Here is a 27,410-nt window from a genome sequence, read left to right on the forward strand (position 1 = left end):
AAAAATCCCCTAACAAGGAATAATCGTAGAAGTTACTAATTGGATCGGATTGTGTGTGTTAACATGCGCAAAAGAAATCTGATGATTGGATGTCAAGAGTAACTGGAACACAAAGTACAACTAGAAGCGTGAGTGACTGTAATGCATGGCTAATGCATTACACAGTCACTCAATTCATGTTGAAATAACTCTTTCAAGCTTTTACTTGTCTTTACATTAGTTTTCCATTAGTTTGAATACTTGCCCTTGTGAAAACCGGCACATTAGACAATTTATCAGATTTTGATCTGCCTGTAAACATAGCAACTAAGAGGCATGAAAAAGGCCTACAGTTTATAACCGTACCAGTACCGTTTATAATAAATTGGATAAAATGTCACAATAACCTACTTTGGCTTAAAAAGAACAAACTAAAAGGAAAATACAACTTAGAATACAAGTTGGATACAAGGAAAAAACACTTGACAGTAATGGCAGAAATAACATCCATTTATTACACTTTTTTCCCATACAAACATGTCATAACATGTAACAACATGGTAACTTAAAAACTCCCTACCATGCAATAGAAATAATAATTCAATTTAAAGTTAAACAGAAAGTTTAAACACATATCATTATGCAAAAATAATGGCATCTAAAATATGATCATATAAAATACAAGAATTGTGTACGACTTTGTAATAAGTAACCGCTCTGAGCAGGGAACACAGATGGAAAACTGCGTTCTCTGCATCGAAATAAATATTTATGTATAAACTTGAAAGCGGTTTTGTAAGTACAAGGTCAAAATAGTAAAGTGGACAAAATTATATTTTGGTAAACTTTAATATTCGACGTCATGGGGTAACAGAATTTAAACAGCATTCAGGGAATATATGGCATCAATATCTTATTTTTGACACTTTTAATTGGGATTGGTCCTTTCAAAAATAATAAAACATGTGACGCTACAAGCTTTATTACTCTCTTCCCTTAATGATGTCAATAAATATGTAGTTTTAATTTACCAAAATATATCTGGGTCTGTAGTAGTGCTCTCAGTAAACATGATTCTACAGATTTTAGCCACAAAAGCAAATCCTTGTGCTGTGTTTTCCAGTTTACAAACAAGAAAATACACAAGTAAAACTCATTCATATCTAAAATGTAACATGGCAGCAGTAAAGACAGATATGTTAAGACAAGAACACCACAGAAACTTGCCTTATTTTTAGCATTTTGGGAGACTTAATGGTTTATTGTGGTTCAGCGGCGAAACCATGTCCAGGTGTTGATGAGCCAAAATGCCACCGTGGCAGAGTATAGCACCACCTCCCGCTTTGAACGCTCTTTATTTTCCTCCTCGAGTAACTGGAGACGCCGGTTCAACTTCACAATCTGCAAAATAACAAAAAATAGGCTGAAATCCCAAAATGAAAAGGATCAATATAATTTATTGTTCCGACAGTTACGCAGATACGTGTGTAAAAATAACAGATTTTTTTTTCAATGCACACATTTCAAATTACGTATTGCATTTTTTATTTTTAAATAAAGTTTCCTTTATATAAATTAAAAAAAAAAAAAAAAAAAAAAAAAAATTAGGGTGATATATCAATACAATGATCTGATCCTAGTGACGAATCTGTTATTTTAGTGATGTTGTCATTGTCATTGCAATTCAGTAGCTGTTTAATACAATACAGCGCTCCGCCCAAACACAAGCACCATTGTGATTGTTTTCCCATTTATTTTACCCATAATCTGAGATAGAAACACGGTGGAGGCTAACCAGCAATGTGAAAACTAATAAGATAAGATAAGATAAGATATTCCTTTATTGTCCCACATGGGGAAATTTCATTGGTGCAACGCAGGTAGATACAGAGGTAGATCCAGAAGAACAGATCACTTATAGGAAGTCTGAAAAACACTTTCAGTAGAAGATCTCCTATAAATAAATAAAAACTCCCATAGACAAATAAATAAATAAATACATAAATACCATTGCATGTGATCACGACAGTAATTGCACATGAATATGTATCCATTAATATCCATCAGATTAGGGATAACATTTAAAACAAACAAAAAAAGGCAAAATGATTTAATAAGTTAGCAATTAATAAAGTTTCCGAACCAGATTTAAAATCAAATGATAGGTCTTGTGGCCTTTAGTTGCCACATAGCTGTCCTCCTTTCAAACTTTGTATTTTTTTTTTTTAAATGGGAAAAATGAATTGAAACTGGGATTGAGAAGGGTCCGCCTGCAGCAGATGGGAAAAGTGGAGCTCCACTAGCTCCTCTTCCAGTGGGTTTAATACTTGTATCAATCTCTTAACCTCAAGGCAATATAAAGATACGCACCTACTAAAGGTTTTGGAATCATAACTAAGAAAATTGTGGCATGATGTTTGGTTTTTTGCAGTTACCTGTCTTCGGAGTGAGGAAGCATCAACTAAACTCGATTCTTCATGAAAATCCAGAGCGAGATCGTGAGGTGCCCTGGTGGAATCAGTCATTTTAATAATAGAACTGTCAGACAGAAAGTGCACTACAGAAGGACAGGCAGACATGTACCTGCGCTGGTTGTCATCCATCATCTCCAGCACTTGTTGGTAGGCCCGGCGTGTGGTGGACTGAACGTAGGCGAGGAACCCAGCAGTGGTGAAAAGGTTCATATTGGCATCCTCGGGTGAAGAGAGAGGTGGGCAGGGGCGAACGGGAGGGACACAGGGGGAGGGGCTGGCACTGAGAGAGAAACACACAAAACACAGGTTCAAATTAGGCTCATGGGATACATGTTTTTCCCTCTATTTCATCAGTCACTGGGAATCTGTGAGGAGCATTCAGCGACCACAGCGCAGCAGGAACCTCCAGTTGAACAGATAACTCACTGGAGGAAGGAATATCTAATGTTAGCCCGTGGAGGCTGTGCATGTTAGAGGAAAAACAAGCTATGTTTTAACATTTTACGTTGATAAATCACCACCAGACTTGTTGTGCCGTCAAATCACATTCACTATAATTGCATTTTTTTTTAGAACATAAAACAACAAAAACAACACAGGGAAGAACGAGAAAGAAACCAAATAAGTAAAACATAAAATGAGAAAATAAGGAAGGGGTGGCATCCAAAGAAACAGAAGGTTAAAGCATATCAAGTCCAGCATTAGCACGTCAGGGGGGAAGCTATGTTTTGTTTATCCCTCCTTTAATTCCCTTTGCAACCAGCAAATTAGCGCCGTTTTAACTTGATTCCTGACTTTGGGAAACATATGAAGTTGTGTGATTTTTGTGAACTGATTTTGTAAGTTCTGAAACATGAGATGCCAAAGGAACTCAAGAGCATGTTTAACGGCCAGCAACACAAATAACACAATATAATGCATAAATATGTGTCCTGAAAGGTTGATGTGAGAGTACGCAGAGGACACCTTTCCCTGCACAGGTTTGGGTGAAGATCGTGCCCCTCTTACGGTCTAGACAGGAGATAAGTGATGATGCAGACGAGAGTGTGTGCTGAACGTACCTGTACTGACTGCTGTGACGACCAGAAACGTTGTCGCTCACACTTCGCTCCCTTCGAGATCGAGAGTGCTGTGTCTGTGGGCAGAACACAGGCTTCATAATAGTTGACAACTAACGAAACAATGCCAAATTAAACACACTGGAAATAACATTAAGTGTTTATTGCAAGTGACGATTGAGTAATGAGAAACCTAACGCGTAAGTTTTGAGCCCCAATGTAATTTAGTTTGTTACTGATTTGAACGCGTTACTGATTTGTAAAATCAGTAACGCGTTCGTTACTGATTTTACAAATCAGTAACGCGTTCGTTTTGGTTAAGTCTCATCTCCTCACCACAATCCCTGGGCCAGGTTTGTTTCCCAGCCGCAGAGTAGAGAGAGCCATCGCAACAAACACTTGTTTTCTGGCAGACTCATACCTCCTTTGCTGTTTTATGGCAGTTGGTAGTGTTAGTTACATTATCGCCATCTACTGTAGTTGTACGTTTCTGTAGTTGTACGTCTTCAAAGTATGTTTTACACTATACTGTAAAAAAAAAAAAAAAGAGCGAGAGAAAAATAGAGAAAAAAGTGTCTTCTTTTTTGGTGTCTTATGGCATTTATCTCACGATATGAGTCATCTGCAAAAAGAATGCGTGTGCATTCGATTCCTTTTCGCTTTGACTCGGTGAGCTTTGAAGACAACACGCTGTAGAAAGCAGTCTGTGTGCGACGGTCGTCCAGTGGCATTGGAGAAGAAGAGGAATAAAGTCTAAAGTCTAAGACGTATAACTACAGTAGGTGGCGGTAATGTAACACTTGGATATCACTGTCATAAAACACCAAAGAGGAAGACCCTCAGTGGTTTCCTTGTAACGCCATATTTACCACATTGAAGGGCCAATTCTGCTCTGTCCCAAAGGCTGTGAGGGGCATGGATACTTTTTCTATTTATCTCCCAAGGGGGCTCACCAGAAAAGGTTTGAGAAGCTCTGCTCTAACATGTTACTTTTATAACAAAGTAATGCAGTAACATATCACGTTAGTTTTCCAGGGCAGTAATGAGGTAACGTAATGAGTTACTTTAAAAAGTAACGCTACCCAACACTGGACATTAGAATATTACTTTCAACATTAAATTCAGTGATCCACACTCTCTGGCAGCAGGGGCCTTTTAATGAAATGCCTTGTGTTCACTTGCCTCCTAAACTTCTTTATTTTCTTTTTCGATAAGCGTGATTGTTAGCTAATAAAGAGTTAAGGACCTGGTGGGCGTTTTGTGCGCGAGTCTCCTCTGTCTCCAGTGAGTCCAGAGGCTGCTCTGACAGAGTGAGCACTCGAGGAGGGGCCTTCATGTTCAGCAGATCAGCCTGGGGGACCGACTGGATCAGGTCCAAGTCTCTGGGACGGGAGAACCGAGGGTCATCTTCATCTCCTGCCATAAGAAAAGAACAAAAAAATGTAGGTCAATCATTTATAAACGATCGAGTTGTATATGACGCAGCAATTTCTCAAGGGATTTCATCTTGATCTTATTTCCCCATCATACCCATAAGCATAATCAAACAAGGTTATTACAATCCATCACATGCAAGTGTATAAGAGTTTGTGGCCAAAAATGTATTTCTTTGTAAAATTTTGCAAACAATACTGCTTTATTTCCTTGCTTTAGAGCTCGTCAGCTCTTTTGAAAGATTTGAGGGTTCTAAAAATGAAAATTATAAAATGTGATCACTTGCCACACAGGTACAGAAAGAGAAGCATTCTACATGGTTTGTATAACCAAAGTTTTACAAATGTTTCAGCAGAGTAGTACACGCACTACATACACACTTACATTTCCATTCATATGACTGACATTATAGCCTGACTGACCTGCCACAATGATCCTCTCTGGCACCTGCATTATGGAGGTCTGGGGCAGTGGATGTGGTAGTGGTAGTTGCAGGGGCCCCATCTGGCTATCAGGGGCCACTTTGAGCGTGTCCGGGATCCTCATGCGCTGGCTGATGCCCTCTGTGTACTCCAGCTCATAGTGGATACGGTTCATCTCTGCCACATCCGCAGAGGGAGGGGCAAAAGCTGGACCACTCATCCCACCTGGAGAGGGTATGAAAGAGAACATTTAAAGGGTCAAATGTTCTTAAACTACATAGGACAGGTTAGAAAACGTAGTAAACATGATTATATTAAAGATTTTACAAAAAAATGTTGCCTATTTATCCCCAGTTTTATCTTTTTGGTTAAATGTATAATGTTAGGGGTTGGACATGATGTGACATAGGCCCAGGTAATTCCATAAACGTTACCAGGCAACGATAATGTTAACATGGGTCAAATAAATGGTACTCAACGTAATTTAATTGATTCTCATACAATATAATTCATAAAATACTACTAAAAAGTACCTTGCTTTTACAGTACAGTAAAGTGTAGTTCTGTAGTACTGTACGTACCGTTACATTAAAAGAAAAAATAGACATAAACACCGGCCCTTGTCAGCCTAGCGTGTATATGATTAAAAAGGGGGATTTCAGGACATTAGTACACTGAATATTCCGTGGCAGAAAACAGCTGTAGCAAGTATCGAGCTCCATGATAAAGCCCAGGAGCCAAAAATACTAGACTAACGTGAATGTCTCTCGAGAGGTGTGTGTGGTGCGTGGTGAGGACGAAATTATACAACCACAGCTCATGGCGACACCTGCCTCAATGTCACAGACTAATCAGAAATCCACATAATCGAAAGAACCACTGTGAATGTAAATGCGGAGATGCAAATCAAATGTGGTGGTCCATGTTTATGGAGCAAAACGTCGATCACAACACGTTAGCTAGAGCTTGGCATGGCACTCCGTGTTTCATTTGTAGCTTGCCAATAGTAGCTAACAGCACTAATCTGAGTTTATATTTACTCACCGCTGAGTGTTTTAGCACCAGTTTAAAATGGCATGTGTCCAGTAACAGGGCAGCAGCATCCACTGACCGTACGAATGGGCAGTGAAAGCTTCGGCAGCAGGGGATGTGTGACCGCCACCGCAGGAGCTTCAGAGACATGGACCGGAAGTGCACGCTAGGGCGGGGCTAAGAGGCAGCGTGACCCGCGTGACTAAAGCGCACGCTATAGTTTTAACGGTACGCCCCGAGTTTGAAAACAAGCGCACAGTGCTAACGACATGTTTCTTTGATGTTTATCAATCAGCTGTCATGTAAAATAATGACATCTGTAATGTATACACATAATAATAATGTAAAATAATGACAGCTGTAATGTCTACACATAATAATAATGTAAAATAATGACAGCTGTAATATCTACACATAATAATAATGTAAAATAATGACAGCTGTAATGTCTACACATAATAATAATGTAAAATAATGACAGCTGTAATGTCTACACATAATAATAATGTAAAATAATGACAGCTGTAATGTCTACACATAATAATAATGTAAAATAATGACAGCTGTAATGTCTACACATAATAATGTAAAATAATGACAGCTGTAATGTCTAGACATAATAATGTAAAATAATGACAGCTGTAATGTCTATACATAATAATGTAAAATAATGACAGCTGTAATGTCTACACATAATAATGTAAAATAATGACAGCTGTAATGTCTACACATAATAATAATGTAAAATAATGACAGCTGTAATGTCTACACATAATAATAATGTAAAATAATGACAGCTGTAATGTCTACACATAATAATAATGTAAAATAATGACAGCTGTAATGTCTACACATAATAATAATGTAAAATAATGACAGCTGTAATGTCTACACATAATAATAATGTAAAATAATTACATCTGTAATGTCTCCACATAATAATAATGTAAAATAATGACAGCTGTAATGTCTACACATAATAATGTAAAATAATGACAGCTGTAATGTCTACACATAATAATGTAAAATAATGACAGCTGTAATGTCTACACATAATAATAATGTAAAATAATGACAGCTGTAATGTCTACACATAATAATGTAAAATAATGACAGCTGTAATGTCTACACATAATAATGTAAAATAATGACAGCTGTAATGTCTACACATAATAATAATGTAAAATAATGACAGCTGTAATGTCTACACATAATAATAATGTAAAATAATGACAGCTGTAATGTCTACACATAATAATAATGTAAAATAATGACAGCTGTAACGTCTACACATAATAATAATGTAAAATAATTACATCTGTAATGTATACACATAATAATAATGTAAATTAATGACAGCTGTAATGTCTACACATAATAATGTATAATAATGACAGCTGTAATGTCTACACATTAATAATAATGTAAAATAAAATAAATAAGCTGTGTATGGTAAAAAAAAAATTGGATGAAATTTAGAAAATATATTTATATTACCAAATCTATAGTGTTGTTGTTGTTGTTGTTGTTGTTGTTGTTGTTGCTGTTATTGTTGTTGTTGTTGTTGCAGACACTATTCTTTAGACTATTCCAGAGCTTCTTCTCCTTCTTTGGCACTTCCGGCGTACATCTTAGGCTTTATTCTTTAGGCTTTATTCTTTAGGCTTTATTATTTGGGCTTTATTCTTTAGGCTTTACTCTTTAGGCTTTATTCTTTAGGCTTTATTCTTAAGGCTTTATTCTTTAGGCTTTATTCTTAAGGCTTTAATCTTTAGGCTTTATTCTTTAGGCTTTATTATTTAGGCTTTATTATTTAGGCTTTATTCTTTAGGCTTTACTCTTTAGGCTTTATTCTTTAGGCTTTATTCTTTAGGCTTTATTATTTAGGCTTTATTATTTAGGCTTTATTATTTAGGCTTTACTCTTTAGGCTTTATTCTTTAGGCTTTATTCTTTGGGGCTTTATTCTTTAGGCTTTATTCTTTAGGCTTCATTCTTAAGGCTTTATTATTTAGGCTTTATTCTTTAGACTCTTTAGGCTTTATTCTTTAGGCTTTATTCTTTAGACTCTTTAGGCTTTATTCTTTAGGCTTTATTCTTTAGACTCTTTAGGCTTTATTCTTAAGGCTTTATTATTTAGGCTTTATTCTTTAGACTCTTTAGGCTTTATTCTTTAGGCTTTATTCTTTAGACTCTTTAGGCTTTATTCTTTAGGCTTTATTCTTTAGGCTTTATTCTTAAGGCTTTATTCTTTAGGCTTTATTCTTTAGACTCTTTAGGCTTTATTCTTTAGGCTTTATTCTTTAGACTCTTTAGGCTTTATTCTTTAGGCTTTATTCTTTAGGCTTTATTCTTAAGGCTCTATTCTCTAGGCTTTTACAGGATTTACAGCCATCTTCTTTAGACTTAAGACTTTATTCTTTAGACTTTATTCTTTAGAAGCTGTCTCCCCAACATACTTTCTCTCCAAATCTATATTTTGCGTGTCTATATGAGACATTGCTTTAAATGTAAGTATGATCTATGATCATATTATATATTGTTCAATAACAGACCTGTCTGTTTTTAACTTGCATCACTGAATGTGAAGACTACTGTCAATCTTATGTTCTGATAGAATAGATGGATTCACGTGACATCACAATAATCTCGAGTCAGACATCACATAGGCTGGTCTGGAACTGGCTTTCCTTGGGAGAGCTCAAATGAAAGTGTCCTGACCTAGAGATCAAGTCTGTTATGCATTGTTAAAGATGGGCTGCAACGTTTGTTAATAAGTGGAATATAGCTTTCATTTTTTCACAACAAAGTCTGGACGGTTAGTTTTAACCAATGACAAAAAAAGAAAACACCATAGCAACCGCCTTGGTAACCGAATGCTTTAACCGCTGTCGCAAAATCAGTGACGTAACACTGGTAACATGCTGTAGTCGACCCTCATTGTTCTCGTCTGAAATGTGCTAATCAGAGCAGAATTTTACATTTTACACGACGAATCTTGCAATAACACAATTTGTCCCGGACTAAGAATGTTTTTGGAATCCAAGCGGCAATGTATGGCAAGAAATACAAGTTCAGGCCCACAGAGAGCCGTGCATCTTCATCTTGAAGCCTCTAATCACTCGTTTGAAAACAGTGAGGTGAAGATTCTAAGCAGGGAGAAAAGATGGTTTGAAAGAGGAGTTAAAGAGGCTATTTTTGTTAAAAAAGAAAGGCCTTCTTTAAACAGGAATGGAGGGTTAAGGTTCAACCTGTCTCTAGTCTATAATGGAATTTTGAACCCCTGGAGAAGTAGACGTCCAGGGCATTCAGATGCTAATCAGGTACTCAGGGTGAGTGAGCCTGGGACACACAAAAACAAAAGGGAGACTAATAGCCCATTAAAGGACTGATAGTAAATAAGAGGCTAGCTTGATAGAAAACAAAGAGGGTAAGTTTCTGTTGAAACAAACTATTTTTTCTTTTTTCTTCTACTTCTGAAGGGCCCGCCAAATTGGCAGGGCTTACCACAAAATAGAATGAATATCTGAGTTCCCGGTCTAAATTCGCAAATTGACAATGACTCTTGGATGAGAGTTGAAACGTCTTGTTTTTTTCCAAAACTGAGTCCAGATGACTACAACTGCAGCTTTTTCAACAAAACTCTTATAATCTTAATAAGGAATAGAAAGACAAAAATAAAATTAAACTAAAATAAGATCAAAATAATACTGGCAAAAGTAAACACTCTTATTTACAGCAGTTATATGCACATGAATATGACATTATTGCGTATGAATATGACAGTATTGCACATGATTAAGTCAGTATTGCACATTATTATGTCAGTATTGCACATGGGTATGACAGTATTCACATGTTCCGGGCTAACTGTTTGTTGTAGAGTCTGACAGCAGCAGGGAGGAAAGACTTGTGAAACGTCTCCTTCACACAGTGAGGGTGGATCAGCCCTCCTGTACGGTGTGGTCTGCTGGAGCAGCAGCATCACAGAGAGGGAGAGGAAGAAGCTGGACAAAGTCATCAAGAAGTCCAGCTCCGTCCTGTGCTGTGCTCTGGACTCGGTGCAGGAGGCGGGGGACAGAAGGGTCCTGGCTAAACTCACATCTATGCTGGACCATGAGTGTCACCCACTGCAGGACACTCTGTCCGCTCTGGAGAGCAGCTTCAGTGACAGACTGATCCACCCTCGCTGTGTGAAGGAGACGTTTCGCAGGTCTTTCCTCCCTACTGCTGTCAGACTTTACAACAAACACTGTTAGCCCTGAACATGTGAATACTGTCATACCCATGTGCAATACTGACATAATAATGTGCAATACTGACTTAATCATGTGCAATACTGTCATATTCATACGCAATAATGTCATTCATGTGCAATACTGTGACATAATGTCAATCATCTTGGTGCAATATTCTCTGTCCGTATAACAGCTGTAAATAAGAGTTTAAGAGTTTTTTTTATAAGAGTTCTATAAGAGCTTTTCTATAAGAGTTTTTAATAAGTTATCTGTTTTTTATTATTATTTATTTATGTACCTGCTTTGTGTTGCAACTCTGGAATTCCCCCCTTGTGGGACAGATAAAGGCTTATTTATCTTAACCTTGTTACAATGGTGTTTCCTCATCATTAGTTTCCTCAAAGTGGAATTTTGATTGATTAGTGAATGTTTGCGTAATCCTGTATAGTCCTACAACTGAGGCTCAAGTGCTTAGATCAATATTGCAGTTTACAATGAACAACATGTAATATTATCTTATCTTATGTTATAGTTTAATACTAAGAAGCTGAAAAAAGTATAACGTGTCTCCTTAAAAGGCAACGGGGGAAAACTCCACAATCATTGATCCTTGTAGTAAATAAGACCTACTACAAACGAAAGTCGTTTTAGAATACAACTCCCAGAATGCCATCGTCGCGTGAAGCCATCGCGCATGCGCTCACCATCTGGGCCATTATTTTGTCCCGAAGCTTCAAATGAACAACAGGCTGAGCGTTCGTTCCTTGAAATGAATTAAATATTAAAAACGCGGAAGGAGACGTTCCTTGGTCGCGCTCGTCCCCGCGGAGCTCCATGGCGTCGCTCGCTCGTTAAGCCGCCGCGGCAAGGGCTTCTCGGCCGGGGCTTTGGAGGCCGACAACAGCGCGGACTGACAGCCCATCCACAGCACAGCCCACAGCAGGCTCCAGACTGGGCGGTGTTGAGCTGCTGCTGCTGCCGCTGCTGGACTAGCCGCTTTAGCTAAGCACATCCAGGGGGGACGAGGAGAGCCGAAGCGAGCCTGGGAGGACGGCGTGAGCGCGGAGAAGTGGGCCGAGGAGCGAGCAGCCACCTCCGGAGACGATGGCACACCTCCAGAGCCTTCAGAACCAGGTAAAGAGCCACTAGGACCGGCTGTCAGCCCAGAGTGAGGCGCACAGAGGCTGGGTGGAGGTCCAAACATGTGTGGAGCAGGACAGAGCAGCCATCAGTCTATTACGGATCTATTACTGCTCTATTACCATCCCAGCCTGATATATGTATAATAACATCACCGTTATTGTCACTCAAATAAATACAATATAGCATAGTTTACATCTGGGTTATACACGATTGGAATATAGTCTATTACAATTAGGGATGTCATATTGTCATTTTAGTAATATATCAAACTTTAGACAATATTGTGATTGACATTTCTTTTATTTCTTTTTTTCTTGACATTTTTTGTTAATATCGCCCACCCCTAGTTTCAATTATTGTGATATTATTGACACTATGACAAAACAACGGGTTTGTCATAGTGTCAATAATATCGTGTAGTGTATTATACATTATAAACGTCTAATGCATTAACATTCTTTAAGTTTGGGACCAGTTTTATAAAAATGTAAAGAGATTTGGAGAATAGGTTGAATTTGAATTGACTTATTTTTTATTTTCTCACAATTATTATTTTTATTTCTTACTAGTTCTTACTAATTACAATGCATTAAGACATCACATTAGTAATTACATGTAATAACACATGAGCAGGCTTACTGAATGTTGTATTTAAAGTGATGTGGGGGTCATCATGGAGCTGTGAGAAGAGTGTAAATGAGATGACAGACAGAGCTTATCATTGACCCTTTAAAATGCCATGACGTCAGAATGTTCTAAATTCCAGAATGGAGACGACTGGAGGCAAAAGGGAAAACGGAACAATTTAGCTGCAAATTTTGTATTTAAAAAAAAAAGCCTCAAATCAAGCCACCATTAATACACCCTTTAAGTGACATTTGGTGAAAATGTCAGTAAGCTTGTTTTTTATTTATTTATGTGGTTCTTTAAGTGAAAAATACAATTAGTTGATTAATAGTTAATCTTCCAAGCTGAACTTAAGGTAAATACATTTGTGTTATAGTATGTATAATAAATCAGTGGATAAGAATGTGTAAAACCTAAAAATGTAGATTTTGCTTTCAAGTCAAAAGTCACAGTATTATTACCACCTATTTAAGGAGACATTATGCTTTTTTTTTCTCAGGTATTTAGTATTGAACTATAACTTGAAGTAGATCACCGTTTCATTTCACAATTTGTTCATTGTAAACCCCAATATTCATAACAATAAGAGAAACAGGTGCATTGACTTCCTGTTCAAAACTTTCACCGTTTCACCGTAACAAGCAGCAGATTGTCATTTACACATGTTTTTTTTTGGAAAAGTGGCGAAGTGACATTTTTATCGGGTTAGGTGAGCACTGGAGCCTCAGTTGCAGAACAATACAGGATTAACTCTAAATTAAATAAATACATAAATAATCAGAAAAGGTAAAACACATCAGCTATTCACGTTGTGTCGCACTTCACTTTTACCTTCATTCCGCATTCTAGAAGTCTCTTAGAAACATTTATAGGTTCTATACTTCACTGTTTCCTCCACCAAGTCGTTAGTGTTCAATAGATCTCGTGCCGTTTGTTATATTTCAACTAAAGGTGGGCAATATGACAAGACAACAACAACAACAATGCTATTTTCTTCCTGTTATTGATCCAATTTTGTCTTATCAATTAAAAGCAATTAAAGTGTTGTCAATATTGAATCTGTGCCATTATCCAACACAAATAATGGTGAGGTTCCTCCACCGACAGAGGATTGGCTTTGGACCTCCGCATTAACAAGAATTTGAAATGAATCTCAATCATGTTTAATATTTAATTCATTGCACAGCTCTACTTTCAGCATTAACAAAGACAATCATTTTATTTCTCAAGTGCAACGAGAGAAACATCTTAAGATTCCCGTTTTGTCCAGTTCACAGCTAAAAGATAAAAAATGTATATGAAAAACAAAAGAAAAAAGAACCGATTCAAAACAAAATTTGCATTATCATCGTTAAATAAGTGAAAGTTAAGTGATTGTTACACTTTTGTGCTTCAGTTGACCGTCCATTCATGTTGTGCTGTACTTGAAACTCGTTTTAGCACATTTCTGGTGGATTGTCTGAACATCGTCATCAGGATAATCAAAAACACATTGAGATTTCAATTTTTGTCAATGTAATCCGCCCTGTAACACTCGTGATGTAAAACAGCTTCTGAACAGAGAAACGGCTCATTCAACTGACTTATCACACAATATTATGAATGCTTTGAAATTGTTATATTTAGTGTGTTTTTGTCCGATGTGCGGCTTTTTTTTGTTTGTTTGTTTATTTTTTAAAGAATAAAAACTCGAGCTAAAAAAAGATGAACTCTTACGTAAGACCAGTTTGCTAGCTTACCATCCGTTAGCTTGTCAGACTTTTTCTTCTTCTTCTGTTATATTTATTGGCGGTCGGCAGCCAACTGAAAATGTGCATTTACCGCCACCTACTGGAGTCGTACGTCTGTTGTACTTCCTCTTTGTCACTGTGGATCACTTCCAACTTGTCAGACTTGTTACACTTTTATACCTTTTTATTGTTTTACTGTTCCCGATGACCCATAAATATCCGTTGTTTCGTTTTCAAATCGGACTCAGAGACAAAGCAAAACTGACAAAATGTATAAGTTTTGCGTTTTCTTTATTTCTACGTTTTAGGTGAAACTAAAAAGGAAAAACGACACATTAAGATTAGATAAGAGAGATTTAAATAGCCGTATGAGACAATGCGTGTCACATGGTAATAAGGAAATAGAAAAGTCTCAAATCCAGCTTCATCGTGGCAAGAGTTTTGAGTCAAACAGTTCGGCTCAGCTTTGCCACTTTATCCTGTGCTTAGAGATGCCTGCCTTCTATCAGGTATTGTCTGTTTTATATTTATGTAAAGCAAAATGGACCATACAGTGCAGCTAAAGCTTATCTCTGGCACTTTTTGTTAATATTTCCTAAAAGAATTCCCCGGGTACGGCAGGCCAAACTGGATATTTATGTATAGTGTAGTCAAGTACGGCTGTATTTGTGTCTTTAGTCAAGCAAAATATTTAGTACTTGATTTAATATGATTTTATTGGGATTATGAAGTATTTACTTTGATAGCAGAAGAGAGGAGCAGGTGTTAGCTGGAGGTTTGGGAATGAATTTTGATTTTATTCTGACTTTTTACATATGAAAAGGGATTATTGACACTATGAGCAAACAACTGTTTCAAATTCTTTCATTCCCTGTGTCTATAATGTATTCATATTCTGGAACTTTATGAATGATGAAGTTAATGTGACATAATAATGTGGGACAAAATACCTGTATATTGCGACCTGAATAATCACAATTATTGATTACCCGACAGTTTCGTACATACAAATATGCACTTTACTAGTACTTTTCCATTCTGTGCACTTTGAGTCAAATATGGTTGGACTTTTGCGCAGAGCAAGAGTTTAGTCGACCAAGAGCTTCCTCAGTCGACTACAGACATATATATATATATATATATATATATATATATATATATAAGATAAGATAAGATATTCCTTTATTGTCCCACATGGGGAAATTTCATTGGTGCAACGCAGGTAGATACAGAGGTAGATACAGAAGAACAGATCACTTATATATATATATATATATATATATATATATATATATATATATATATATATATATATATATATATATATATATATATATATATATATATATATATATATATATATATATAATATGTGTGTGTGTGTGTGTGTGTGTGTGTGTGTATATATAGTCCATACATTTTGCTGCTTAAAAGTAAAAGGAATGAATCACCTGAAATTACATATGGCTTTTTTTGAAAATAGTGATTCCTGTTATTAATTGTTAATAAAAGCATAAAAAGGGACATATGTATCATACTTGATACATTCCCTATTAATAAGAGTTTTGTTTTGTTTATAAGAGTTCTTCTATTAAGAGTATTTTTTCAAAAAACGTCCTATAAGTTATCTGTCCTTTTCTCTGTATCTACTGCTTTGTAACTACGACATTTCCCCATGTGTGGACAATAAAGGACTATCTTATCTTATCTCATTATCTTATCTATTGCTACTTTTTTAAGCTAGTTTAATGTTTCCTTGTTTATAAAAAGAGTGGTATATGTTTTATTTAGCGCTTAAAGACTAATTACAATCACATACACAATTTAAATAAAGTAGTTATATTGTGATGTCCTCTGCAGACATCACAATATAAAGTGTTTTTGTACAAAACCTGCACTTGTAATTTAGAGGCCGCTACATGTTCTGAACTGGATGGGATTGTTGTATTAGTTTAGGAGTTCACGAGTGATTCTGTGTCTTTAGGCTCACATCGTTACACCTTGTGACTAAGTGAATCTGATCAGGACTAGAGCTGCATCCTTTTGTTTTAGTCTCATTTACAGGGTTTCACTTCAGTGCCGTGTCACATGATGTTAAAGTGTAAAACATGAACGCTAAGGTGTCTGCAGATGATTCATTAATGCCTGAATAATGCATAGTATCACCTGATTTGGTGGCCTAGAAACAGGGGAAGGCCATATTGACAAAAAAAGCGTTACTTAAGTAAAAGTACTAATACAGAAGCAATACACATACAAAAAACTTCTGAAGTTAAAGTTTTGAAGAGCCTGTTTTAAAAAAAATACTTTAAGAGTAATAAAGACAAGTAATAAAAACTTGCTTTGCACAGCACATTCTGAAGCAGGGGTTTCAAGAGTGTGTACGTACAAAATGTAGCATATTTCACTTTCCAGGTTCAGTTTGGGATTTATAAAAGGACAAAATTACATGAAAAAGAACCAGAACTTGCACAAAAACTCTGTTATGCACTCTGTTATGTTTTTGGATTTGAGGCAGAAGGTGATCAACCTTGTGAAAGATGCCGCTTTGAAGAGGTTTGTAGAAGTGCTTTGTCCGTTAGCACTTTTATTCAGAATCCCACATAAAATGTTATAAATGCGGGGCACAACCCGCGGAATAATTAAATGAGAAAAATCCCGCACACTGTTTTACCAAAAGTGACATCTTTTCACATGTGAGGCAATGTTCCGGCAATTAGGCCTTTGTCAGACAAAAAATCTATAAAATGTATCTATATAATCTATGGAAGTATAACATTATTGATCTTGATAAAGAATTGTGCTGATTATTGGTAAATGGAAGTGACCGAATAGATAACTCTGGTCATTTACCTCTGTAGTGAGGGAAAAGTAAAACATATACACTGTTAAATACCTTATTTTTACTTACTTACCTTGTTTTACTTTTGCACTTTGTTACTTGAATCAACATCAAATTAACTACTGAAGTCCTGAAATACTCTTAGATGAAAGATGGCACTGTCTTAGTCTTATTCAGCCCTTTTTGCAACCTTTTAGATTTGTTTTAAATTGGGTTAGGGACACTACACTCAATATTCTAATTTCATACATCTTCAAAACAACAATTGGAATCATCTTTCTAACTATACGTTGACAAAATAACTAAACATTCCCTTCATTTGACCTGCGCAGACATGAACCCTCTTCTTCTCCCCGTGAACAGAACTCGCGCCTGGACCCGGAGGAGTACTTCACCAAACAGGAGCGCATCGGCAAAGGCTCGTTCGGAGAGGTCTACAAAGGCATCAACAACCGCACCAAGGAAGTGGTGGCCATCAAGATCATCGACCTGGAGGAGGCCGAGGACGAGATCGAAGACATCCAGCAGGAGATCACCGTGCTCAGCCAGTGCGACAGCCCCTACGTCACCAAGTACTACGGCTCCTACCTCAAGGTCCGGCCGCACAGAAACCACTGCTTTGGCTCTGTATTCTTATTCCTTAATCTATGTTTGTGTTGTGTTTTTCAGAGCACAAAGTTATGGATTATCATGGAGTATTTAGGTGGAGGTTCTGCTTTAGATTTGGTAAGTCAAGTTCATAGTTCCATAGTTTGAAAGACGTTTTTGTTTTGTTTGGTTGCTCGGTCATCCAGGTCCATAGCAAAAGAAAATTGAAGTTTAGACAGATATAAAGCACTGAACTGAGGAAGCAACTTGGATGAGTGGCGAAATGTCTTCACTCTTAAAACTTTTGCCCGGTTGATAGAATTCAGTTTTCTCCGGACATTTTCGGTTGATTTAAACATGCTCCGTTGTCGATGAATTGACCAAAAGTGGTGGCGGCATAGCACCGGCAAAAGCTCTTGAACTTAGGAACTTCTTGTTAGGATTTCTTGCAAAAACTACCTTGTGTTACAGATAAGATTTATTGTCCACACATGGGGAAATGTCATTGTTGCAACGCAGGTAGATACAGAGGAAAAGGACAGATAACATAATTCCTATATTATAGGAAGTTTAAAAAACACTCTTAATAGAAGAACTCTTATAAACAAAAACACCTATAGACAAAACCTCAATTCCTAATAAGGAATGGAGGGGGAAAATTAATAAGATAAAAATAAAATAAAAAAAGATAAGAGAAGAACGAGTAAACAGCGTCGTCATATGTGAAAAGACTGATTCAACCGTCCAGTCGCTCTAAAAACACCCTCTAACTCACTACATGCTTTATACTTTCTTCTACTATCATGTACATCCTTATAATCCCCCTTAAAATAATGAGTTAACTCAAAAAAATCTTCATATACAGTAATATTCATGGATGTCACACAAGACAAGATTATTCAGGTGCTAAGACGCATTTGTCAGAGTTACTAACTGAGAAGAAGATAAGGTTCTGTTCACGGCGGAGCTTTTTTGCACATGTTTGACAGAGATTGATGGTCGACACGGCGAGAGGAGGACGAACTCTGACCGCTCTGATATAAACCGCAGCTCGTCTTTGCTCGTACAACGTTTCTAAGTTTGTCCCTGTCTCACACTGAGACCTACAACCCGCCATTTTGAGCCACGACTTTAACAATTTTCTCATTTGGATTTTATTTGGTGTATTTATCTACCTCTTGTACATATAAATGATAGTTTTACACCAATCAAGTAGGTATTTGTGGAGAATACGTGGAAATATCTGTAGAAAAATATACAGGAAGTGACATCACACAAGGGACATTACTCATTCCAGTCAAAGTTTATGCAGAATTTACACAAAAGAAACTACTTTTTGGACATTCTTAACATAGTTCAACATAATAAAGCCGCTCTCATATATTTGTATTTGTCAAGTAAAGATAATTGTGACATTAGATGAGTTTTTGCCCAGTATTCTGTCGTAGGCACTTTAAGATACGTAAGATAAGATATTTGTCTTGGACTAAACATGTAGAAAAAGTCCAGGAACATTAAGATTTGAAATAAAACATCAAATATAAACTGCTTAACGAATACAAGAATTGAGCCCTGGTTTGTAACATCGTGGTTGTAATGTCACATCATTTATGCAGCTAATGCTTTTCCCATGTAATACTGTTGGTTTCTTGTTAAATTATGGTCACTATGGTTGACAAATATTGTGAAAATGTGTTCAATAACAATGAACCTGGATTATTTATTACTAATATATTAAGTACAGTTGTAAACCAGCCCTTTCACTTCTTAGAACTTTGGCTATGTTGACGTTATTAACTTTTATGTGTGTTCTAAATGAATAATTACTTGTTTTTCTCTGTCCCAGCTGCGGCCCGGGCCTTTAGAAGAGACGTATATTGCGACCACTCTGAGGGAGATCCTAAAGGGCCTGGAGTACCTGCACTCAGAGCGCAAGATCCACAGAGATATCAAAGGTAATCTGCTTTGAATTATTCACAGACAGCTGTTTAATAAAATGATATTGTGTTCATGTTTAAAAGACTTGAATAAATATACTTCAAAAGAATAAAAAATCAAATAGCCGTCGGATTTTTGTGAAAATCAGTTTTTTGTCCGTGTATGTGATTCGTTTAATTCAGCTTTTTGCTCAAACACAAACGCCTCGTCCCGCCCACTCCTCCTATTGGCCAGCCTCCATCATGCTTTTGAGTGAGTGACAGGTAGATTCAACCAATTACAGTCAAGTATGAACATTCAGAAGCAGGAAATAGCTTTAGTAATCATCAATAGAGACGAGCAATATATCGGTTCCAGTATCAGTATCGGCCGATATTGGACTGTTTCAACCCGGCCGATATTTGGCACCGATATTGTGTCAGTCTCGGTTTGTCCACAGTGCGTCAAATTTGTCTTTTTGAACAGACAAGTGAGTAAAAATGGAAATAGAACAGACTGTAGGCTAAAAATATGGCGGCATTTTTACACAATCTTGCCACAAATGACTTTGTATCACACATATGTTATTATTTTACTCAAATTACATGTTGATTTGTGCTTTTTATGTCAATTTAAGATAGATTTGTGGGCCTTGCTGTGGAGTTTTAAATATAAATAACAATAGACAAATATGGGATATCAGCACCATAAATGTATTAAGTGTAGATGAATCCTGAAACAGTTGGCCACGTTGTCCGCTCCTATAAATGAGTGGATTTTCTAAGTAATCATGACATCACATTCTTGGTCCAGTTCTTGATATTTGTCCCGATCTGGTCGACAGCGGCCAACGTGCTGTTGTCGGAGCAGGGCGATGTAAAGTTAGCGGACTTCGGCGTGGCGGGCCAGCTCACCGACACGCAGATCAAGAGGAACACGTTTGTGGGGACGCCGTTTTGGATGGCCCCCGAGGTCATCAAACAGTCGGCCTATGACTTCAAGGTGAGAGGAACGCGTGGAGCGGCTGTTCCCACGTCTGCTCCAGGTCGGATGTGAAGCGCGGCGTCTCAAGTGTGTTTGTGTCCATCCCAGGCGGACATCTGGTCGCTGGGCATCACGGCCATCGAGCTGGCCAAAGGGGAACCACCCAACTCGGAGCTCCACCCAATGAGAGTGCTGTTCCTGATCCCCAAGAACACGCCCCCGACGCTGGAGGGCCCGTACAGCAAACCGTTCAAGGAGTTTGTGGAGGCGTGTTTAAATAAAGACCCGCGATTTGTGAGTAATACCAAACTTGATCTACTGTACTCATAAATGGTACTCATAAGTTTGTTTGCCACGTCATCTTAAGTTACTCTGACTACAGTATTTCTTTACTATTTGAAAAAAAAGGACACCTGAACTAGGGCTGTAAAGATTAATTGACGTATTGTTACAATTTGGCTATAGGATGTCACGATATCAACTTTTAGTATTCCAATTATTGTGGAAAAAAACATCACAATTTAACTATTATTCACGATTATTGAGACTGGGACCAAACAAAAGTCAAATCTTGAATTTTCTTTCATTCCCCTTGAATAATATGTTACTGATCCTCAAGTTTGTGACCGGCTTTACTAAAATTAACTTTCTGAAAGACAAAATAATATTCAATTTGACAAAAACAGCCAGATAAAATAAAGTATTTTATATTTAGGCCTATTTTTTGGACTATATATTGAACAAAAAAATACATAATTTTGCATAATTGATTAACCAAATAATTGTGACATCCCTAGTTGGCTATAAACATTTATTGTAGTCGTAATCGTTATCTGGACTATACAGACTCCAAAACATATATATTCTCTATCTAAAAGCCTTCAGTCACCATGTTTCAACCTGTACCAATGTATTTAAAATGTCTCCAAGTACAATAGAAATAACCCTTGAACTACAGTCAATGTAATGCCGTTTTTGTTGCATTTTTCTTTATTATATTCAGGTAAATTGTGGCTCATACAGTGGTCATTTTCACGACACAATTATCTTTCCTTGTATTCACTGGAAAAGAAAATGACTCAATAAATAAAATATATGGCAAGACACTTCCACTAAAACAGTTACAATCATTCATTTCTCCACATTTAAACACGATTTGTCCTCATTTAAATGTAAATACCCAAGAACAAGAGCATCCAGCACCACCAAACATAAATACATACTGAAAGGTGATTTTGATTTTTAAAAATGCTTATTTGTCACTTTTGAATGTGTCCAGAGACCGACAGCCAAAGAGCTCCTGAAGCACAAGTTCATCACGCGCTACACGAAGAAGACGGCCTACCTGACAGAGCTCATCGACCGCTACAGACGCTGGAAGTCTGAGGGCCACGGAGAAGAGTCCAGCTCGGACGACTCAGACATGTGCGTCCACCGACTTATTTCATTTATTATGTCACTGCACATGAGTGAAAGCAGTTTGAATGATCACGTATTGGGGAAAATATATCGTTTTAAACCAATATCACGGCAATAATGAATAATAGCAGTTTCTTTGATATATTAGTCTTATGTTAGTGCTGATGTAGTGCCTGGTCTTTCTACTTCCTGTTTGAATGCAGGAGCTTCTGTAGCTGAGTCACACCCATTTTAGGACAGGCCAATCACAGCCACTTATTTGCAGCGCGTGTCACATCTCCTCTAAATATCCTTGTTTCATTCAGAACAAAATATCAAACTTCTTTTACATTCTTTTTATTTTTGTCTTTATTTTTTAATTGTAAGTCACCGTGTTTCTCTGATTGGTTAATCCTCCTATCAGTCACGCCCATCTCAGTATGTGAAGACAGAACACGCTTTCAGAACACACATCTTTGGAAAGTATTGGCTGGTCAGGGAAAAACTCTACTGGTTTAATCCAAGAGTTCTGTGTTCAGTTTCAGAACCATTGACATAATTTCAAGTTATGAAACAAGAAATACTATTGTTTAAATCAAGCCAAAGTTAAACAAGTAGATATTTGACTTCATACTATATAGTTTGGTGTCATCCTTTTATAAAGAGCTACACTAACAAAGAAAACATGTTTCCCTTCTCTATTTATAATTTCAGAAGTGTTGCTTAAATCCCACACCTGCTTGCACAAATGTTGTATTTTTTGATTATTTTCTTGATTTTTTTTAATATAATACGAAACAAAAACACACATAAAAGCAAAAAGAGAAAGAGATATAGAAAGTCAGTTTGGGACACAGTATATATACATATAGTGTATCCATCATGTATCCATGTATCATTTCCATTGATGGAGCTTTACATCCGAGTTACATTGCTTTAAAGTGTGGAACGTGTGTATTGAAGCCTCATTGTGTATAATGTGTGTACTAATGTTTGTACTAATATGTGTACTAATGTGTGTACTAATGTTTGTACTAATATGTGTACTAATGTGTGTACTAATGTTTGTACTAATATGTGTACTAATATGTGTACTAATATGTGTACTAATATGTGTACTAATGTGTGTACTAATGTGTGTACTAATGTGTGTACTAATGTGTGTACTAATATGTGTACTAATATGTGTACTAATGTGTGTACTAATGTTTGTACTAATATGTGTACTAATATGTGTACTTATATGTGTACTAATGTGTGTACTAATATGTGTACTAATATGTGTACTAATGTGTGTACTAATGTGTGTACTAATATGTGTACTAATGTGTGTACTAATGTGTGTACTAATATGTGTACTAATGTGTGTACTAATGTGTGTACTAATATGTGTACTAATGTGTGTACTAATGTGTGTACTAATATGTGTACTAATGTGTGTACTAATATGTGTACTAACATGTGTACTAATGTGTGTACTAATGTTTTGTACTGTGTGTTGTGGTCAGGGATGCCGATGACGTGGAGCCCGGTCCCTTGTGGTCTTTCCCCACAGTCCGGGGACCCGGCACCCTGCAGCAGGGCTATCCTCACACAGACCGCGAGGTGCGCACGCCAGCTCACAGTCAGCCATTCCATTTGCTCTGAAAGTGACATGTTTTTGCTTTGTTTTTATTATAGCCCTTGCCTGGAGAATCTGTGCTACGGCAACCCAAATCTCAGTGCCTGTCCGCTCTGGTAACACCCATCTTCAGAGAGGTAAGATCAAAACAATCATGCTTTAATTTACAAGTTTGCTTTCAGAGTTTATACAGACCTATAACACCAACTGGTAAACCTGTAGAGAATGATGGATTATTTAAGTCATTTTTACTGTGGATACTTTTTTACTTTTAATTTTGAGAGCAAATGTCTGTACTTTCTACTCCACTACATTACTTAGGGGTTATTTTTAGCATGTTTAAGATGATATCATGACTAAAAGTATTCGCTTCGACCAGACAAAAATATACATACAAACATTCTAGAAACATTGAGGAAAATATTAGGACAATTCTTTATCAAGAGCCCCGCACTTTAGTCTTTAACAGTGTGAAAAGTCAGCGCAAAAATACTAAATAAGACATCCACAATTCCCTGTTTAAATGTGTTTATATCTAATACGTCACCAAAATAGCTCTGTAAACTAAAATACCAGTAAACTACAGAAAAGTGAGGGTTTTTGTTGCCATGGCGTGTGTGTAGTAGTGGTTTGTGTGTTTGTGTGTGTGTGTTCAGCTGAAGGAGAAGCGGCGGGCGAGCGGAGGAGGCGTGGGGGCCATCGAGGAGCTGGAGAACGCCTTTAACCTGGCAGAGGAGTCGTGTCCAGGCATCTCAGACAAACTGGTCACGCACATGATGGAGCGAGTGTGCAGGTCCGGAACCTTCTAGAACTTTTATACCCATTGTACAGCTGGACCATTTTGTTTGGGAATTGCACTGCGATTGCTGTTTGATTAACGATTTATATTTTAAAGTAGAATTCATGTTTGAGAAAAGACTTAAATATGAATTGCTAAACTAATACAAGATCCAAGGCATTTCAGAACATTTTTAGTATTTAACGGTGAGATTTTGTAGAATAAACTGTGTCTTTGTGATCTAAATTTAAAGGCTACAATAAGCAAAGTTTCCTGTGAATGTATTGTATTAGTTTAATTACCGTACTTTAATTTTCTCAGACTATGATGCTTCCAGACTTGTTTAAAATACACATTCTGAACAGTATTTTATTATTAAAACTGAAATCATAAATTAAATTGCAAGTTTTATATTTATATTTTTCAAAATTGTGCAGCCCAAACTTCTAAAACACAAGAGTTACTAATCATAAATGAATCAAACTAAAACTAGACGTACAGTAGAAATGTGTGTTGGCGCTCTAATCGCTTTTACTAAAAATGATCATGTCTGTGGCCAAATCTGACATTATGTAGATGTTAACTTTGATGTGCGCCAAAAAGAAAGGAGTGGTGAGTGAGAGTAAATGTGTTTATAGCTAAATAAACCTTCATTTATTATATTCATTAGGGGTGGGACAAGATCTCACCTCATAAAATTGCTACAACATTTTGCACGTGTAGAAAATGATTTTAAGATTATAAGATTTATTTTTTTCAAATTTGTATTATATTTTATTATTTATTTATGTTGACTATTGGCTCGAACAAAAACAAAAAGCACTGGAAGCAAAAATAAAATAAAAATAAAAGAAATGAAAAATTGTGAGGCTAAATTTTGAATTAAACTGCATAATTTATATTTAATAAGTATGTTAACAAAAATGTGTTCAATGTCTTTGTGGACCCAATCTCGTGTCTTGTCACATCATTAATATTCATATTAAAAGGTGCACTGTAAAACTTTTCTGGTCCGGGTTAGGGTTTTTACTGTTTCAAAATATCTTGAAAAATATACTAAACATCTCCATGGAAACAAGAAAGTAGCAAACCCTTCTCCAGAAAAGTGACACAGTGCACCTTTAATAAAAATGATGAAACGTTCGCTTGTTTGTCTGATCGTAAATGCATTTTCAGTGTTGTCGGTGTAATCCCTCATTCGTCCAGGCGTGTTCCATTGTGTGGGCTATTAGTCTCCCCTTTGTCTTAGTGAGACCCTGGCTCACCCACCCTGAGGACCTGATTAGCATCTAAATGTCCCGGTCCTCTACCTCTCCAGGGGTTCAATATTCCATTATAGATTACAGGAAGGTTGAATCTTAGCCCTCCATTTCTCTTTAAAGAGAGTCTTTTTATTTCAACAAAAATAGCTTCCTTGACTCCTCTTTCAAACCATCTTTTCTCCTGCTTAAAACCTTCACCTCACCGTCTTCAAACGAGTGATTAGAGGCTTCAAGATGGAGATGCACGGCACTCTGAGGTCCTGAACTAGTATTTCTTCTGTGCTGATAGAGCGTCTTGTGTAGAGGCTGTTTAGTCTCACCTATGTAACGTTCTTTACAACTTTCTTCACTGCATTGGATCGAATAAACTACATTGCTCTGTTTTTGAGTCGGCAACTTGTCCTTAGGGTGAACCATGAATCTTAAAGTGTTTCCTGGTTTAAAATAAACAGGGACTTCGTGTTGTCTAAAAATTCTCTGCAGTTTTTCCGACAGGCCAGACACATAAGGGATAGAAACACCCTTCCTTCTCTGTTCAGTTTCCCTTTTGTCCTGCTTCTTGGTTCTCTTCACTCTGTTGAGGGCCCAAGCGGGGTAACCACAGGCTGAGAGGGCATTTCGGACATGTTTTTCCTCTTTCTTCTTGCCCTCTGAGCTGGTGGGCACACCTTGAGCTCTGTGTTGTAAGGTTCTGATCACACCCAGCTTGTGCTGTAGTGGGTGGTTGGAACCAAAGAGCAGATACTGGTCCGTGTGTGTAGGTTTCCTAAATACTTCTATTTGGAGTTTCCCGTCCTCTCCTCTGACTTACCACAGAATAGTACAAATATCGGAGTTCTCGACCTAAATTCTCTTATTGACAATGACTCTTGGATGAGAGTCAAAATGTCTATTTTTTCTAACTGAGTCCAGATGACTACAACTGAAGCTTTTTATACATTTTCAGTGTTGTTTTTGACAGTGTTTTGTTGTTTTTTCCCAGGTTTTCTCTGAACGGTAACACGACCCCTTCTTCACGATGAGATCCGACCTCGTCCATTCTTCAGACGTCCAGACCAGGACCTCCGCAGAGCCCCCCTGAGACCCCGCACCTCCCTTTGTTTACTGTCCGAACAAACCAGATGGTGGCATTAGCTATAATTAAATATTTTTACAGTTTTTTTTTGTGTTTTAAAGAGGAGAGTATTTAAAACAGAGCCATGACATGTAGGGCGTTGTGTATAACTGTTAGACAAGAGTAAAGATATAATAATAAAAGTCTATGGAAAAGAACAATCGTGTCATTCGTTTAAAGGTTGTTGAAACGTAAAGGAAAAGAGGAAGTGTGTTTTTAAATAATTACTTGTTCTTAGCTCCCACAAGCATTAGTAAGATTTACAGTCATACAGTTTTAGGACTCTTAAATGTTACTTCCAGGCTTCGGAGCGATAAAATACTTTATTAGTAAATGCAGACAAAAAAAATTTTGGTATTTTTTACAAGAAAAACAGCAATTTTCACTAAGATAACTAGAATAATCAGATAATAGTGAGCCAATAGTAAGATTCCATATTTGGTGTGTGTTTATGTGCACTTAAAGAAATCTGATGATCAAAAACACCGGGTGATGTCAATTAATTCATGGGTTTTTAGAGTAATTTGAATCATATTTGAAACAATCTTGAAACATTTTGCAGTTCTTTTTATGTCTTTACCACATTAGTTTGCCTTTTTTCTTTCTTTACACCATTTTCTGTCAGATTACTCACTTCAGCTGTTACGGTCTTCGTTCACATATTTTCAGTGTTAAAAGACAGAAAATTCATCTGATTTCACTCTGATCATAATCACATCAGATATTGTCATTTAAATAATCTTAAAATTCCAGAAATCAGAAACAGATTT

The 27,410-nt window shown here is 36.9% G+C and overlaps 2 protein-coding genes across 2 annotated transcripts; one reads left to right on the top strand and one right to left on the bottom strand.

The window, feature by feature from the left end:
- Positions 1–476: 476 nt before the first annotated feature.
- Positions 477–5,622, bottom strand: LOC140356658 (mitochondrial fission factor homolog A-like). The gene is made up of 6 exons (XM_072441798.1): positions 5,368–5,622; positions 4,758–4,927; positions 3,515–3,588; positions 2,563–2,733; positions 2,415–2,487; positions 477–1,380 (listed from the first exon to the last, which is right to left on the bottom strand). Exons 1-6 carry the CDS (start codon positions 5,615–5,617, stop codon positions 1,249–1,251), a joined length of 870 nt encoding a protein of 289 aa, XP_072297899.1. The 5' UTR covers positions 5,618–5,622; the 3' UTR covers positions 477–1,248.
- Positions 5,623–11,331: 5,709 nt separating this feature from the next.
- stk25b (serine/threonine kinase 25b) lies at positions 11,332–26,801 on the top strand. Its single transcript, XM_072441799.1, has 11 exons — positions 11,332–11,770; positions 17,342–17,572; positions 17,648–17,704; positions 19,413–19,521; positions 20,328–20,485; positions 20,576–20,761; positions 21,747–21,892; positions 23,374–23,470; positions 23,546–23,623; positions 24,143–24,279; positions 26,509–26,801. Exons 1-11 carry the CDS (start codon positions 11,741–11,743, stop codon positions 26,546–26,548), a joined length of 1,269 nt encoding a protein of 422 aa, XP_072297900.1. The 5' UTR covers positions 11,332–11,740; the 3' UTR covers positions 26,549–26,801.
- The last annotated feature ends 609 nt before the right edge of the window (positions 26,802–27,410 follow it).

This window comes from Eucyclogobius newberryi, unplaced genomic scaffold (genome assembly GCF_026437365.1).
Source record: "Eucyclogobius newberryi isolate DKJ021-1_F unplaced genomic scaffold, fEucNew1.0.hap1 SCAF_12, whole genome shotgun sequence".
In the NCBI taxonomy this organism is placed as follows: Eukaryota; Metazoa; Chordata; class Actinopteri; order Gobiiformes; family Gobiidae; genus Eucyclogobius; species Eucyclogobius newberryi.

Excerpts from the sequence above, each read along its gene's own strand:
- stk25b (XM_072441799.1), top strand. The coding sequence starts at position 11,741 with ATGGCACACCTCCAGAGCCTTCAGAACCAG. Across the intron at positions 17,705-19,412 it reads GAGGTTCTGCTTTAGATTTG|CTGCGGCCCGGGCCTTTAGA; the intron begins GTAAGTCAAGTT and ends TCTCTGTCCCAG. Across the intron at positions 23,471-23,545 it reads ATCCTCACACAGACCGCGAG|CCCTTGCCTGGAGAATCTGT; the intron begins GTGCGCACGCCA and ends TTTTTATTATAG.
- LOC140356658 (XM_072441798.1), bottom strand. The coding sequence starts at position 5,617 with ATGTTCTCTTTCATACCCTCTCCAGGTGGGATGAGTGGTCCAGCTTTT. Across the intron at positions 3,589-4,757 it reads GCGCACAAAACGCCCACCAG|ACACAGCACTCTCGATCTCG; the intron begins GTCCTTAACTCT and ends TTCTGCCCACAG. Across the intron at positions 1,381-2,414 it reads CTTCCTCACTCCGAAGACAG|ATTGTGAAGTTGAACCGGCG; the intron begins GTAACTGCAAAA and ends GTTATTTTGCAG.